The sequence below is a fragment of the Colias croceus genome, chromosome 4 (assembly GCF_905220415.1).
Source record: "Colias croceus chromosome 4, ilColCroc2.1".
Taxonomy (NCBI): Eukaryota; Metazoa; Arthropoda; class Insecta; order Lepidoptera; family Pieridae; genus Colias; species Colias croceus.
In genome coordinates this window covers 8864406-8880010 of record NC_059540.1, presented here as the reverse complement: position 1 = coordinate 8880010, position 15605 = coordinate 8864406, and the positions used below count along the sequence as shown (strand labels likewise).

The 15605-nt window shown below is 33.3% G+C and overlaps 1 protein-coding gene across 4 annotated transcripts; it reads right to left on the bottom strand.

Moving 5' to 3' along the window:
* Positions 1–790: 790 nt before the first annotated feature.
* On the bottom strand, positions 791–12572 carry LOC123691280 (receptor-type tyrosine-protein phosphatase N2). 4 transcript variants are annotated; one of them, XM_045635594.1, is made up of 23 exons: positions 12195–12572; positions 10941–11030; positions 9341–9394; positions 9189–9252; positions 8833–8967; positions 8628–8721; positions 8405–8537; positions 7804–8322; positions 7600–7731; positions 7166–7327; positions 6597–6687; positions 6418–6507; positions 6249–6328; positions 6087–6154; positions 5718–5939; positions 5360–5505; positions 4813–4867; positions 4490–4711; positions 3993–4190; positions 3502–3668; positions 3265–3318; positions 2334–2511; positions 791–1426 (listed from the first exon to the last, which is right to left on the bottom strand). In XM_045635594.1, exons 2-23 carry the CDS (start codon positions 11023–11025, stop codon positions 1316–1318), a joined length of 3060 nt encoding a protein of 1019 aa, XP_045491550.1. In that variant the 5' UTR covers positions 11026–11030; positions 12195–12572; the 3' UTR covers positions 791–1315. The 4 variants fall into 4 exon arrangements, with proteins under 4 accessions (XP_045491550.1, XP_045491552.1, XP_045491551.1 ...); XM_045635596.1 differs by having other exon boundaries at positions 5360–5475; positions 5721–5939; XM_045635595.1 differs by having other exon boundaries at positions 5721–5939; positions 12195–12570.
* Positions 12573–15605: the final 3033 nt, after the last annotated feature.

Below are 15605 nucleotides of genomic sequence, written 5' to 3'. Positions count from 1 at the left end.
GCTAAAATGATTAAGCAACCTTGTGGAAGTACATGTCGTCTGAAAATCGCAGATATAATTTCTGAAGAGTCACGAAAACTTATTTTTAACTTAACAGAGATAAAGCCCAGATATAAATATAAAAGATTAACTCTAATAGAAAACCGAAGAAGGTTAACGAAGTTACTGCAAGATTTTTACTGACCCATGATAATTAAACCTTTGATACGCTGATTTTTACGTAACTTTAACAGTTCCCACTTCGAAAGAATTTGACCTTAGCATATTAATTATAACTGTACTGATTAGTAAGTAGTAAGGACAAGATTTTAATGTTAATGTTATTTATGACAATACTTTTATCTAGATTCAAACAGACTTGTTAATTATGAATATGTGTGGTAATTTTGACCGAAAACTATGAGCATGTGCCAAATAAATATAATTCTTTATTATTTTAGTAATTCTACTGTTTTATTTCTCTCTTTGTTATTATTACAATGTAGGGAAAATAACATTTTATAGGTCATTAAGCAAAAAGTTTTGAATAACTAGAAAACTATAACCGACACAATACTAAACATTTTTTTTTAAATGCTTCCCCATTAATAAATAATCAATAATTTTATTGTTTGCCACTGGATACTGAAACAGCGTTAGTTAAACTGTTATTTTAATCCGATCACAAGTCTATATTTATATTTTTTTAGTTCCATATCACCCATTCAATTTTTAAAAAATCTTAAAACGGCCGTACTGTAAAATTAACATTTTCGTTTAGTGCCATTTATGTTTTAAGGGTGCGATATTATGAAGGTTTAAAAATAAACTTTTGTAGCATATAAAGGCTTGGTCAGTATAGAACATATAATAAAAAAAAAGATAGATTGAAATTGTAGACAGCCCAACAATTGACCACGTAAAATAGACTATCGATTTAAAGGCTTACATAGATAACAGTGTCAACTTCGAGAAATAAGCACATAAATATTACAAATGGATAAAAGCTAATAACGTAGCTTTTAATAAAATATTACTTAATTTACGTATTTCCGAAAACATTTAAACATATTAGAAAAGAGTTGAGAATCTCGCAAAATTAAAAATAAAATTCCATAGACAATGTTTTGGTTTCATTTTGGGTATCGGCAACACTTGCGCTATAACTATCCTCAGTCTTGCCATGCCTTTAATAAAAATAATAATAAAGTTATTAGTGCCTTAATAAGTAGGTATAATAGTCGAAAATGTTCATTCGGCGAAATTCCCAACCTTTAACAACATTTAACGTAAATACTATATTAAATGCAAATATAAAGAAATCGGTGCGTTATTTTTAATTGTGTTTTTCCTTTTCAGAGCCATCTTTGTCTTTCTCCTTTTCCTTTTCTTTTTTCTCTTGAAGTTGTTGCAAGTGCGCCGGTAGAGCCTTGAGAATTGCGTGTACCTTTAGAAACAAAGAATGATATATTAAAGTCAATAATTATTACCTAAAACTATACTTTATAACCTACCCACGTATTTATATTTACATTTATAAAATTTTCATGAACCACTTTTTAAAAACACTTAACTAGGCGGTAGGTATTTTTTTTCTATAGAAACGCCGTCGCCTGTTTATTTATTATCTTTAAGCCCCGTATGCATGCAACATTTAATTATCATCATAGTTAAAGCAACATAGTTCAGGATACATCGCCCATTTTTGCAAGTGACTACTATCAAGCTGATTTTCCGTTTGTAGCTTTATTTTGATGAGACACCGAATAATTTCGTGTACGAAACTCTCGATTGTGGTAGCTAACAGAGATAACAAGGATAAAATATTTTGATTTGATGGTTCTCAAATATTTATTACGCAATTTGTAGGACAATATGTCTGTTGAATTATATAAACATTAACTAAGTGAAAACAAAAAAATCAGCTTGTTAATAATCATTTATGATGACCTCGTCATCGATACACTTTGGAAAGGGGGACTCTTTGAACCAACCATAGATTTTTTAGGACAAATATTTTTTCGAATAATTTATGTAATTATCTTGAGATTGAACAAAAAAAAAATTCAGTTAGTAATAAATATGGTTCTCAACCATCAAATCAAAAAATTTTATCCTTGTTATCTCTGTTAGCTACCACAATCGAGACTTTCGTACACGAAATTATTGGGCGTCTCATCAAAATAAAGCTACAAACGGAAAATTAGCTTGATAGTAGTCACTTGCAAAAATGGGCGATGTATCCTGAACTAACATGTTAAGTAAGAGAAAACTGGCAACACTAATGCGTTACAGAATTAACTCTGTAACTTGCAGCAAATTTTCTCGCCTGAGGAGTGTTGGAATAGCATTACCTCTTCAGCAACTGCCATGAGCACGAACTCGAACTGCTGCTTAGTAGCGACCATACGAGGTCGTTGGTCGCGAATATGTTCCAGGGTTGCCGCTATATCGATCTCCTTAGCGCCTTTCGCCATTCTATTCAGGACCATGTCGATGAGACAGTATGTTCCGGTGCGGCCAGCTCCGTCACTATTGGATAAGAACTTGGATAAATCGTATATAATAGAAAAACGACGTGTGGCACTCGGGGACTGCCGCGGTAAAGCTATTGCATGCTATGCCTTCAAGCCACACCTCCGCCCGTCGGAGTGGGGAGCGTGAGGTTTTTTCGTTACGGAATTTCTCGATTCGGTCCCCGCGCTCAAGGCCCGTGATAGAAGCTATGCAATAGCTTAAAAAAATCCTGGGAAAAAGATCCGTTTTGAAAAGTTTGGTCAGTCGTAATTATAAATACTTCAAAGTATGTAAAGCTTCTAATACGGAAACTAGGTCAAAATGATTGTGATGAATTACGAAATAAATACATGTTATTATCTACTTGCAAATCATATTCAGCCACTTGAAAAACACATTAGTCATCTCACATGACACAATATTTTGATGGCGCTATAATCAGATTTTGCTGGGTAGTAAATACAACTTGATTTGAACTTTTACATTTTGCATGAAAACTATATAGTTATTCATAAATTACTAGCTGTCCCGGCAAACATTGTTCTGCCGTACTCTTGTCACTTAGGAGTATGAAAAATAGATGTTGGCCGATTCTCAGGTACGTATACCCAATATGCATACAAAATTTCATGATAATCAGTCTAGCCGTTTCAGAGGAGTATGGTAACTAACATTGTTACATGAGAATTTTATATGTATTAGAGAGAGAAGAGAAGAGAGGATAACAAACATTATTTGATACAGAGAGTAATGATGAATAATGCATACCTGCAGTGTACCACGATGGGGCAAGATCGTCCTCTGTATGACTTGTTCACCTTCCTGAAATATAAACTCATTAATTTCACATTTGGCAATACTATAAAAACGTTAAAGTACCTATTCGATATCGTATTTAAATAACAATATGCAATTTAAGCTGAATCATTGGAATAGAGCAGAATATAACAAAAGCATTGATCAATTTATGCCAAAGGATGTGTTTTTTGTTAAGTTTTATAATACCTCCTGAATTCTAGCAAAGCCTTTGTGGATGAAGGCACTCCGTTCTCAGGCCAAGACAGGAAGTGGAACTGGGTGACCGTACGAGTTTCGCTTGTGCGTTGGTTCTTCAGGTAGAAGCTGCGGACCAGGTAGTCGTCGCACCAGATGTGTTCACTCACGAGATGCACCTGAATTTTCAATAAAATTAAGTTATGTAAATATATCCTAATAATAATATGTTTCATTATTAATGAGGTATGTTTAATGTTCATTACAATCTGCAAGTTACACGTAAGTACTTTTATTTTCATTTTTTGCATTCATTTAACCATATTTAACTATGATATTTTGATATAATTAAGTGCATTATTTTTAATAGGTACTTAGTTTCGTAACAAACTAAGTACGTTAAATGATCTCTATTTAGTTTGATGTTTTTTTCTATAAGGTATAAAGAAAAAGTGAAACAATTTGCTGATAATTTTATGCACCACTTAGTAACTACTTCATACCTCATAAATATGGTAAAGTTCAGATCCTTCCTCAGGCCAGTAACGGTGGCACAGCTGTTGTCCGTTCTCCGTAAGCCGGGTCAGCATCACCATGACAACGCTCCCCTGTTCCCAGACCATTTGCCAGAAGTCAGATGAAGTGTGCGGCATTGGGCCAGACGCGGCGATGTAGGCTGGGTTGCGAGGGTCGTGATCAGTCTGCAATATAAATCATATAATAGGCATAATAGGAGAGGTACTAATTGATTTTAACTTCTCCATTTTATGCGGAATCGAATGATTTTAGATATTGAGTGTAGCAAGCATACAGCTTAAGTTCATAAAAAGTAACCGAAGAAGACCGTAGTAAAATTCAGGTTTATTATTCAATATTTGTTTTACAATTTGTAAGATAAACAGTTTAGAGTTCTTTTAGTTGAGTTGAAAATAGGATAATTTTGTATCAAACTTTCTAACTGTTCGAATGAAAACTGTAAAAATAATTTAATTTTACTCACGATAGTAGAAGCATTGATGTAGTCAGATCCAAGGTGGTTCGACAGAGGGTTCAAAGTCACTCTAGCATGATCGTACGGAAGGCAATGGGAGTATCTATTCTTGCCAGTATTATCTGCCTTATAAGCCGCAGTGGTCGTATTCGGTTCAGCCTCGTAAGCGCAAAGAGCTTTCCACTCTTGTTCCAAACGGTCCTTGTTTCGCAAGTGATCTTCCATATAAGCCTGATAAAGACAAAAATAATTAATATGATGTGCTATATATCTAAAAGTAGAAAGTTAATATAAATAGAAAAAATTAAGGTACTCTATAAAATACGACGTACCAAAACCATGTGGCCAGTAGATATGTCCATGTTGGTAAGTGCTGGTTCCTCGCTCCTGTCGAAGTTAAAACATGTTTCAAACCTTATTTTTTATAAATTTAATTTAGATAACGGTATCGGCATGGATTGTATTTCAAGTGTTCAAGTAACCAAAAAATACCTATATTTTTAATAAAATTCTGAGAACACTACTGGATATAAATTTATAAAGAATAGAAAAAATTCGATCACGAGGCGGGACTTGAACCCGCATCCTTCGCGCCATTCCGGGGCGGATGCCTAACCAACTCAGCCACTCGTGACCCGCCTGAGCAATCGGGTCACGAGTGGCTGAGTTGGTTAGGCATCCGCCCCGGAATGGCGCGAAGGATGCGGGTTCAAGTCCCGCCTCGTGATCGAATTTTTTCTATTCTTTATAAATTTATATTTATAAAGCATTTGAATGCCATAAAAACCAAAAAATATAAATTCAACACTACTGGATTTTAACATAAAAATTGATTATTTTTAGATAAATTCATGGTATTCTTCACAACAGTATACGTACCAAGATGAAGTGCTAGAGCGTGTGGAAGGCGAGTTGCCCTCAGGTTCCCGGGACAGCGACGTGATGCGCTGCGGAGCCTCCGCGGGGTGCGGAGCGGGAGCCTGCTTGCCAGTCATCTTGCCAGACATACGGGCACGACATAATTCCTGAGATTCAAATACCTACGTATAGCGACATTATCGAGTTAAATTTGTGATATGATCTGATTTTTTTTTAAGAAAATCTTAGAATACAAGTCAAAGTAGTTACCTATATGAAAATTAAAATTGAGCTATTGCTTCAAAGGCATAACGAAAAAATATTTACCAAAATGATTCTATTAAAAGATTTTCTTAAATAAATGGATCCCGGTAACCACTACCTGATAGTCTCTCGTAGCTTCAGCGTCGATCTCGGCAGCCGAAGACAGTCCTTGCATCTTCCTCTTTGAGCTCATGTCCCGTTTTAGCAGAATCGCGAAAATAACCACTCCAACAATAAGAACAGCCAAACTTCCAACCAGAGCAAGAAGAACTGGCAATTCTAGGCCGAAATATTGAGGTTCTCGCACTGCGTCTTGACGCATTACATGGTATTGAGTCTGGAAAAATCGCGCAAATAAACTAAACGATATTTACTATGAGTTAAGCACTTATTTTACAATTTCTTTTTTTTTAATTTTGTAAGTAACTGTATAGAGATCGTTATTAAATTGTTAGCATTTAATCTTTTAAATAGACGTACTTACCCTATCACCAATACCACTGGCAATAATTTGTGCTCCTGTTTCTTTGGCAACTTTATCTTTCATGTTACCTAAAATTCAAGAAAACATCATTTAATGTCCTTTACATATAGATAAGTCGAAATATATAACAAAATAGTCAAAATAAGAAATATTGAAGAATACCAATCTGCCTGGCTACTTCCTCCGCATTCCATCCTCGGTTATTATTTTCAACTTTAAAAGTGACCTCTGTAGGGTCAACTCTGTAATATAGGATTAAACAGTGACGTTAATTTAAGGTATATAATAACTTAGGTATATAAACACGAGTAAGATAAGCAAGTAAAGTTACCGTGGATTCGTAAAAGTATCTTTCTCTAAACCGAGCATTTCTTCTAGTCTTGCAATAAAAGAGATGCCTTTTTCCCAGTTTGTAAGGAATCTGAGGCAAATGAAAAGCAAAATGTATGTATTATTAAGTAGTTTCGAAGCAACATTTTGTATAATAACTAAAAAAAGATATGCGTGTACCTATTTTGAAATTTAACAAAGGCATAAGACGGGTCATATTGATATTCATTATTATTGATGTCACTCGGCTTTCCCACTGACGCTTCGTGGTCTGAAAATAAATCTTTAAATTAATTTAAACAATGATCATCCACTAACGTAAATTATATTTCAATTACAAAGACGTACAACATTATATACAAAATTCATGCATTTAAGGATTCTTGAAGAAATCGTATTTTCGCGTCATTCTTCCATATTTGATCGTTTTGTGTTACATCTTATGATATATATTTACACCGATAGCACCACAACATAAAAATTCGTTGAAAATAAGCAAATAAATATTGGAGGGAAAATAACACAAAATAAAATAATAATTACACAAATATGTTAGGGAGTGTACGGAGAACCAGAGAGCATCATGCGAATTGTGAAAATCGAAAATAGAATGTGCTAATTTAGGGTACATTTAGTGCGTATAATCTAGAGAATATTTAGCAGTGCAGTTAGTATTTTAAAACACATTCTTCACGGACGCTAAATTGGCTTTATAGCTTTTAGCTACTTTAGGCCACCGTGACACTAACCTGTCACAGACATACTCTTATTGTGGTATAAAATCTTTAAAGCTTGCGCGTCCAGCCGTGGCCCAGGCTTTTTAACATCATCTCTTTCCCTACGTTTAAAGCCCAATTCTCTATCAAGTAAGTCTTGAAAATCTTCGGATAAGTAAAATTTTGAATTTTCACCTGAAACATTGTCGATAGATATGTAGCCTTTGCTCTGGATGACTATCTCAGAGCTTTAAGGTTTTTAATGAGATCATGATTTTTAAATAACATAATAAAACCTAAGGAAAAACATGGAAAAATTAAAAAAAAATAACTTTGTATGTTACAAATTATTTCAAGAAAGTAAAGTAGTGTATTGGTTTTCATAGTGCCGATGCAAAGAAGCAACACAAATTTCGTTTTGCCTACATAATATTAGATATAGGTAGAGAGAAGACTTTAATTCCAACCTTGCAACTCATTTGGACCTAAGGGTCCACCTTCAGCTACAACTGCACCCTGAGGCCTAAGTTTTGATCCAATCATTTTGCTCCAATAATTCATTAAGTATTCCATGTTTTTGTCATATTTCGCTTTACCTCCTGGAAATGCAATGCCTATATTGAGCAATATTTACTTTAAAAACATATATAATTGAGTGTTATGAGCGCTACCTTTAGATTTATAAGGGCCTAATTCTCCACTCCCAGGTTCAACTAATTCATCTTCCATGCCATCTTCATCAAAGTAAATACGTGATTCTGGTATATCACCGGGATTCTCATATTCAAAGGGAAAGTTTTTCGCTGCAAAACTCTGTCTATATTTTTCTAAAGCGTTAGATTTCACTTCTGCATCTAAAGGAGAAAATCGATTACCCGTCAAATACTCTGCTGTATATGGCGGAGGTTTTGTTTTATATTTTCTAAAATGGGCGCCCAGTCGTTGTTCATCAGTAAAATCATTGGTTTCTGGATTCGGCTCAAGTTTGTTTTGTTGTAGAGATTTTTTCTCTTTGTCAATAAATTGTTCAAGTTCTGAATCCGGTCTATTTCCTTGTGTCATCTGAGCTCGTAGTCTCTCGCGAAAGCCTCCAAAAGGAATAACAGGAGTTTCTTCACCTTCATTCATCATCATAATGTTACCTACTTTATCACCCGGGATGTCATTTTCAGAGGGATCATTGTCAGAAGCTGGATTGCAAAAATATAAAAATAAATAACATTTATTATCGCGTAAATCAGACATAATTAATAGCGACAAGCTTGAACGTACCTTCTGATATTAAATACGGGACCGGCTCATCATCCGGCGTCAAAGGAGGATTATAAATTTCATTTGCATAATCGGAATCAACTAATTGCGAATTTGGCATAAATCGTATGTAAGCTGTCTCGTCCGGTTCGACCTAGCGTAAAAACATATTAAACGTATTTTATGTGTGTAATAAGACCCGAGCACTAAACATAGATTAATCCTACAATTTAACAAAACTTACTTCTACATTTTCGTCACCTTCCATAATTGGCGCAGAACTTAGTTTAGGATCAGCGAACTGATCGCATAACTTTGAGTTCACATTTGTCGGGTCACTGCAAATATTGTAAGTATATACCATCACTATCAATTGATCAGTTTAATTACCTATGTCATAAACTGAAATAACATCTTAAGAATCAGAAGAAGAAAAAAGAAGTACTTACAGTTGTTGCCGCAAAGCATAGAGCATGCTCTGCAATACGCACTGGGTGTAAGCATGCTCCCAGCGGTACCCTTGGGTGGCTAGACGCTGCAGCTCCCCCTCGAACCATTGCAGCTGAGTGGAGCTCATGTCATATCTAAACATAAATAGCGTAATTGTAAATGAAGTTCTGTTCTGAATTTACGAATCCGATATAAAATTAGAATAAATTTCATTTATTAAAATCATGTTTTCTTCATTTTCAGATACTTATGAAAAATAAACAAATATGTAAAAGAAAAATATAATTTTCGGTTAAAACTATATGCTATCTTAAACATTCGTGTAATAAAATGTATTACAATAAAATATACTCACTGGTAGAGCGCCCCCTCCTCCACATCGCTTTCGTAAATAGGGATGCACTTCCCGAAGGCGAAATCTACGTTAAATAAACAATTTTTTAATTTTATACAAAAAAATTAAGAACTACTAAAAGTTTATTAACTTTTAAAAAAATTAGAACATACCATCGTAGCACCATTCCGCGCCCTCTACGCACAAAGTCGAACTAAACAAACACCCTGCAGGAATACAAAAGAGATATATTTATCTACTTTTATCCTTATATTTATTGGAGTTAACGATTATTTATCTGTGCAATTATTCATTTCTCCTTGTGACTCCAGCTCAATAGGCAATATTATTATATAATATATACCAAATATAATAGTGAAGACCGTTAATTTTATATTTGTAGGTAATCAACAAGAAGTTTGGAAGAACATTTCAAGTTGTATTCAAGCAAAACTAGAGATTACAAACACAAAGTAAAATTAAAAATACGAAAGTTTGAGAGCGTGGGTAGTTCCTTACTTTTTCATACCAAAACGGCAGTAACTATATGAAATTAAGGACAGAGAGAGATTATAGTCTGAATTTGCACATACATAAAGACTAAAGTGTACATAAACTTATTATAAAACTGTGAAGTTTATTTAATTGAAGTCCAATATAAGTTTTCAATCTATCTTAAATTAAAAAAAAAATATCGATAAAGTGAATGTCTCTATCACAGGTAGAGTTATTTTGTATTCACAATTTCAGATATTTTATTTTATAATTGTATTATTTTAATCGTGCTTTAATTCGGTTGTACAAATAAATCGGAATCAGAATCTAGACAGGGAGAAACAGAAATAGCAATCCTTAATTCAGTGTAGTTTTAATATTATGTAGGTAGTTGAAATATTATTACGTAGGTATTCCTTGATATAAGATGAGAAAATTGCAACCCACGGGCCACGTTGCATGAAGGCATTTTCATTATATCTTATGAAATTTCTAGAAGATGCTCGAGTCTATTTTTATTCATCAAACGATTTTAATCTCGAAGATTCCTCTTTAGGAAAGGAGCATGAATAGGTATAATCTCTCGGTAGGTACATAAATAGATTTTAATCTCAAAACGTCGAACTTTAATTTTAGACATCAAATTTCATATAGTTACATTCAGTTACTCAATATGTACCTATCTTGGTTATATTCCTTATTATTGCTTGGGTGTATTAACTTTTAAGTTACAATTCAGTTCAAATTTTCGCAGTTGTGAGCTTTAAAAAGCTTGAAAGTTGGGGGATAATTAATTAAATATATTCTAATTAAATAGAGTTTTTGCAAGTGTTTATAACGATAAATATGTTATATATTTTTAACAAATTTTAGGGAAACATAATATAATGCTTTATCATACCTTGTAAATATTAATCTTTATTCTGTTAAATTACTTATCATACTGAAAATAATTTTTCATATTACTTTTGTGACCCAAGCAGACAAAAATTCTAAAATTGTGTTGATCTAAAAAGATCTGCTGATTATTTAGTTTTTTTTCAATCGACTTCCGAAAAGGTGGTTCCAATTCGACTTTAGGTATTTTTAAACGATACAATGTAACTAAAAATCTTATCGACGGATTTAAATTATTTTACCAGTGCTACAATTTTAAATGCAAGTTTAAACCTATGTCTTAACCCAATTACATAGGCTTTACCTATTTATTCCGACATGAAATAAAAAAATCTGGACAAAGACGGGTGACATATACTTAGTATATCATATAATACATACCTATGTTCCCATCAGCGTTCGAGGGCGCCAGCGTGCTCAGAAGCGCCAGCGCCCATAGTGTTGGCCGAAGATACATACGGCACATTACATCTGCAAATAATAATGTTTTCCAAAACCACAGAAGCAAAAACAATCGCAAAACAGACAATTTTGTCGCAGCTATTGATATATCTATTTACACAAAAACATGTCATAGTTACGTTAGTTAGTGTTTCTTTACGATATAATTTCAAAATGATCAAATAAAAAATAAAAAAAAAACTAAACATAACTCGGTCTCGGTAAGTAATCAAATATATTTAATAATAACTATTATAGCAATCAATGAATTATAAATATTGGAGCACCTTATTCCATTTACTATTATCTAGTTTAACCTCCCCTTAGGTACTATGAGATTTCATGGGGCATTTAATTTATGGACCTAATAAACTTGATGGATGTCCGCTGTAAATTGATTTAAGCTTAGCTAAATTTAATTTCGTCCGACGTTATTGCCACTTTATTTTTATTAAACGAAAAGCAAACGTAATAAATACTTATAGGTATATTATTCACTTCGCGAGTTAGAAAAGGAAGATAAATTATGAGGGGATTGTTATCTGGACTTCTATCTTTAAATAAGTGAATTCACCAAATAATAAATGATATTTATGCAGTAGGTATGACGAATTTTAACACAGTTAACGTATTAAGGATTATGCCTAGTGTATTTTTAATAAAGGAGTAATAATTCATAAACTTTATTAATCTATCCGATAGCTATAGATATTGCCGTTACATAGATAGATTACATTGACGTAGGCAATAGGCATCCATGCCCTTTAGGTACATCCCACGCAAACGCTTGGCCTAAAAACTTTCATCCCTATTTATGGGGATGCATTCTAACAAATAAATGAATAATTATGAACCTATATATAATGTAGTTAAATAGCACAAATGTAATATAATTCAAATTCTCTTACAAGGGATGAATAAATGCGCACACCTACGCAGTTAGCTAGGATAATGTCAAAGGGTTCCTGGTTCTAAAAATAGAACAAGCTGATTGATTTTAAAACAAGGGATAGAAATAAAAAAAAGCTTCACGTACCAGATAACTATCTTATAAACAAACACACTATCAAAACATCTCATTAACACTTTTAAGTAACAGGTTTTATAAACGGCAGTCTACAAAGAATACATTCACAGGAAAAAAATCGTATGTGAAATGATGATTCTGTTTATATAAAAGGTAAGAATACGCACCGTTCAAGATCAGCAATGATTACTGTAGCATTAGCTATGCAGGAAACACTGAAATCTTTCACAGCGGACACTGAGACACGGCTTCAGGCGGGTCGTCCGCGGCGAGATGCAAAGCGGCCAGCTGTATCGCCCAGCGAGCCTGCGCACTCCGCTATATCGATCTTGCGCCCATCCATTCACACAATACGTTCGCCGCCTACATAACTCGATCCGACTAGATGTTATACTTCAATCATCATTAGATAACGCAATATTAGCAATTGGTCCTCGAAGCTTCCACTCGAAGCACTTCACTGTAACGCGAAATGAGCTCAATAAATATAACGACCGAATTTAGAATGCAATAATATTTGGTCGACACCAAAATACACTTGAACCCTGAGTGTAATTGTCAATACATGAAAAAGGAAGAAAATAATTTAAATATATTGCCTTGTTTAGGTATAAAGCGGCGACACTATGCCGGGTTATCTTGGTACAGCGTTTTGCATGCTAATGACGTTTCGATAACGATGTTGGGGCTAGAGTCGATAAACGAAGCGATGCTTGGTACCTACAGCCACCCACATACAATCATTTATTAACAACATGATATTTTCATGGAATAAATAGAATAAAATAGTTCCTAGGAATATTCTATTAAAAGTTCGGATTGCATACGTATAAAAAAATGCTAATAAGAGTAATTATTGTATCTTTTGGAAAAACTAAGTAATAATACATGACATTTGTAACCACGTACATCGTACATGTTTGTTCTTGAAATTGATTCCAAAAATCAATTCGAAAAATACGTTCCTTTTATATTGAAAAGGACCAAGCCAATTTTATCAGGATTGTACACAAATAAACGTGACAAGTCGAGAGAAAAACGTGAAGCTCTAGTTTAGTAACTAAAGGCTGGTTCACACTTTGATTAGTGCGAGTGCAGGTGATTAGTGCGAGTGCAGGTGTGTAGTGCGAGTAGTGTCCAATTCACTGCGAGTGCAGGTGATTAGTGCGAATGCCATTTTGTACAACAACAAGCGTGCCGCGTGCGACGCTACACACTACGCTAAACACTAAACACTAAACACTCCTGTCCAGACGTGTTTAGTGGCAGGCACGCTGCGAGTGAGGGGAGGGAGGGCGCGCGGGACGTGGCTACTCGCAGTCCACTCGCAAAAAAATAGAACACGCTTCTATTCACTTTACTACACAGCCTACTAAACACTTGCACTAAACAGTCGCTGTCCACACGTAGTTACTAAACACCTGCACTAATCACTTGCACTCGCACTAATCAAAGTGTGAACCAGCCATTAAGCGAGTAAAAAACTACGAGCTTTTAATTATCTTTTTATTACGACTGTACTTTGTTATGCTTAGTACGTTATAAAATTAATCCTCCTTGAAAAAATGAATTATTTCATTACAAATTGTGTACCTAAATCATCAGGTCATTGCTACTTTTATGTTTTAACGTAAAGTAATATTTTATATAGGATTAAATAAAAGACAATAAATAAAGAAAATCTCTGTATTATGATAACACAATTATAATACACTTGAAATAGTACCTACTACTAAATTTTACATACTTTAAACTACTATACAGTTTATACAAGTAATGTGATGGAGAAAATCGTCTACACTTATCACATGCAGGTATATGTAAAAAAATACTAAGTAATACATACATCTTGTAAGAATTTTTGAGTAAGGAATCTATACAAATATCGTAGCAGCGGTCAAATAAAATCGGATTTCAGTGAGCTCTATTATTGTACATAAATATTGAAATATATTCTATATAGCAGCTTCTAAACAGGTACGTAATGGCGAGGCACCATGTGAAAATAATTTCTGTCTTAATACCATACAATAAAATCCATTGTTCAATGCACTCATACACAATTATATAATGACGAGATATGTAAGCAGTGTAAAAAGGATCTCTTTTGAGATCTATTCCCGATTCATCCGGATAAATTTGATTAAATATTGAAATACCTATGATATTTTCCCCATTCATCCGAAGAGTAAATGGTATGTCCGATTCATCCGAGAGTTTTAAAGATAGTTATTAATAAAAAAAGTGATGGAGGGTTGACAAATAAAACAAATATTTTAATTATGTAAATATATATTATTTCTTTGTAAAACTTTAAATAGTAAGATGTAACATATAATATAACACCAGTAATACAGTACCATAAAAATCAACTTTAGGACTTATCTATTATTCTTCCTGTATAGGTTTGATACATATAAATCTGGATATACAACTATTTGTTAATTCTTTTTTAAGCTGTAAACAGTAACAAATACAATATTTAAATTACTACATTAGTAATAAAGTGTTACAAAATCAACTTTAATGCCTATTGCCCTTTTTGTAAGTATAGGTTTGATACATACAGATTTGGATAATAATATTTTTTAACTAATACACTCAAAAATCAACTTTAGGACTTATCTATTATTCTTCCTGCATAGGTTTGATACATATAAATCTGGATATACAACTATTTGTTAATTCTTTTTTAAGCTGTAAACAGTAACAAATACAATATTTAAATTACTACATTAGTAATAAAGTGTTACAAAATCAACTTTAATGCCTATTACCCTTTTTGTATAGGTTTGATACATACAGATTTGGATAATAATATTTTTTAAGTAATACACACAAAAATCAACTTTAGGACTTATCTATTATTCTTCCTGTATAGGTTTGATACATATAAATCGAAAGCCTATGATGTATAAATTTCAGACTTTAATATTAATAACTACGTTAAGTTGCAAATTTTTTCTAAGCAATGACCCAAGGTAATTTCACAGTTTTGATGCTGCGTAATTATATGAGCGAGACGTTTATCAAAATCTATGACATTTTTGTTTCTATATGAAATTGGAATACCCTGTTAAAATTGTTTTATTTTGAGATCAAATTCTTTTATATTTTTCAATAGGAGATCTAAAAATTTAATAAATGACGGTTTTGCATTCGATATTCCTTTATTTAACTTTGAATGCCACCCTTCTAAATGATTTGTGGTCCTGAATCTTTCACCGTAGAATGACCATTTTCCGAAAAAACTAGATTCAATCCAGGCGTTCACAAAGTAGTCATTAAAAGCTAATATTTGCCCGTTATTGGAACAATCTTCCATTATATATAAATAACCATCACTGATTAAGTGTTGTGGCAGAAGTGATAAAGCGCCACAGATTGCAACGTGAGCTTTATGTACGGGATTTTTATTTAATTTTAATTCTTTTGCTTTTTTTCTTAGAGCACTTTTAAAATGAAAATAACAACCTACAATTTTACAATTAGGCATTATTTTTTGCATTGCGTTCATAGCTGCTGCCTCGTAATCAGATTGAAATTTTTTTGGATTCCAATCCGGCACTTGCGACTTT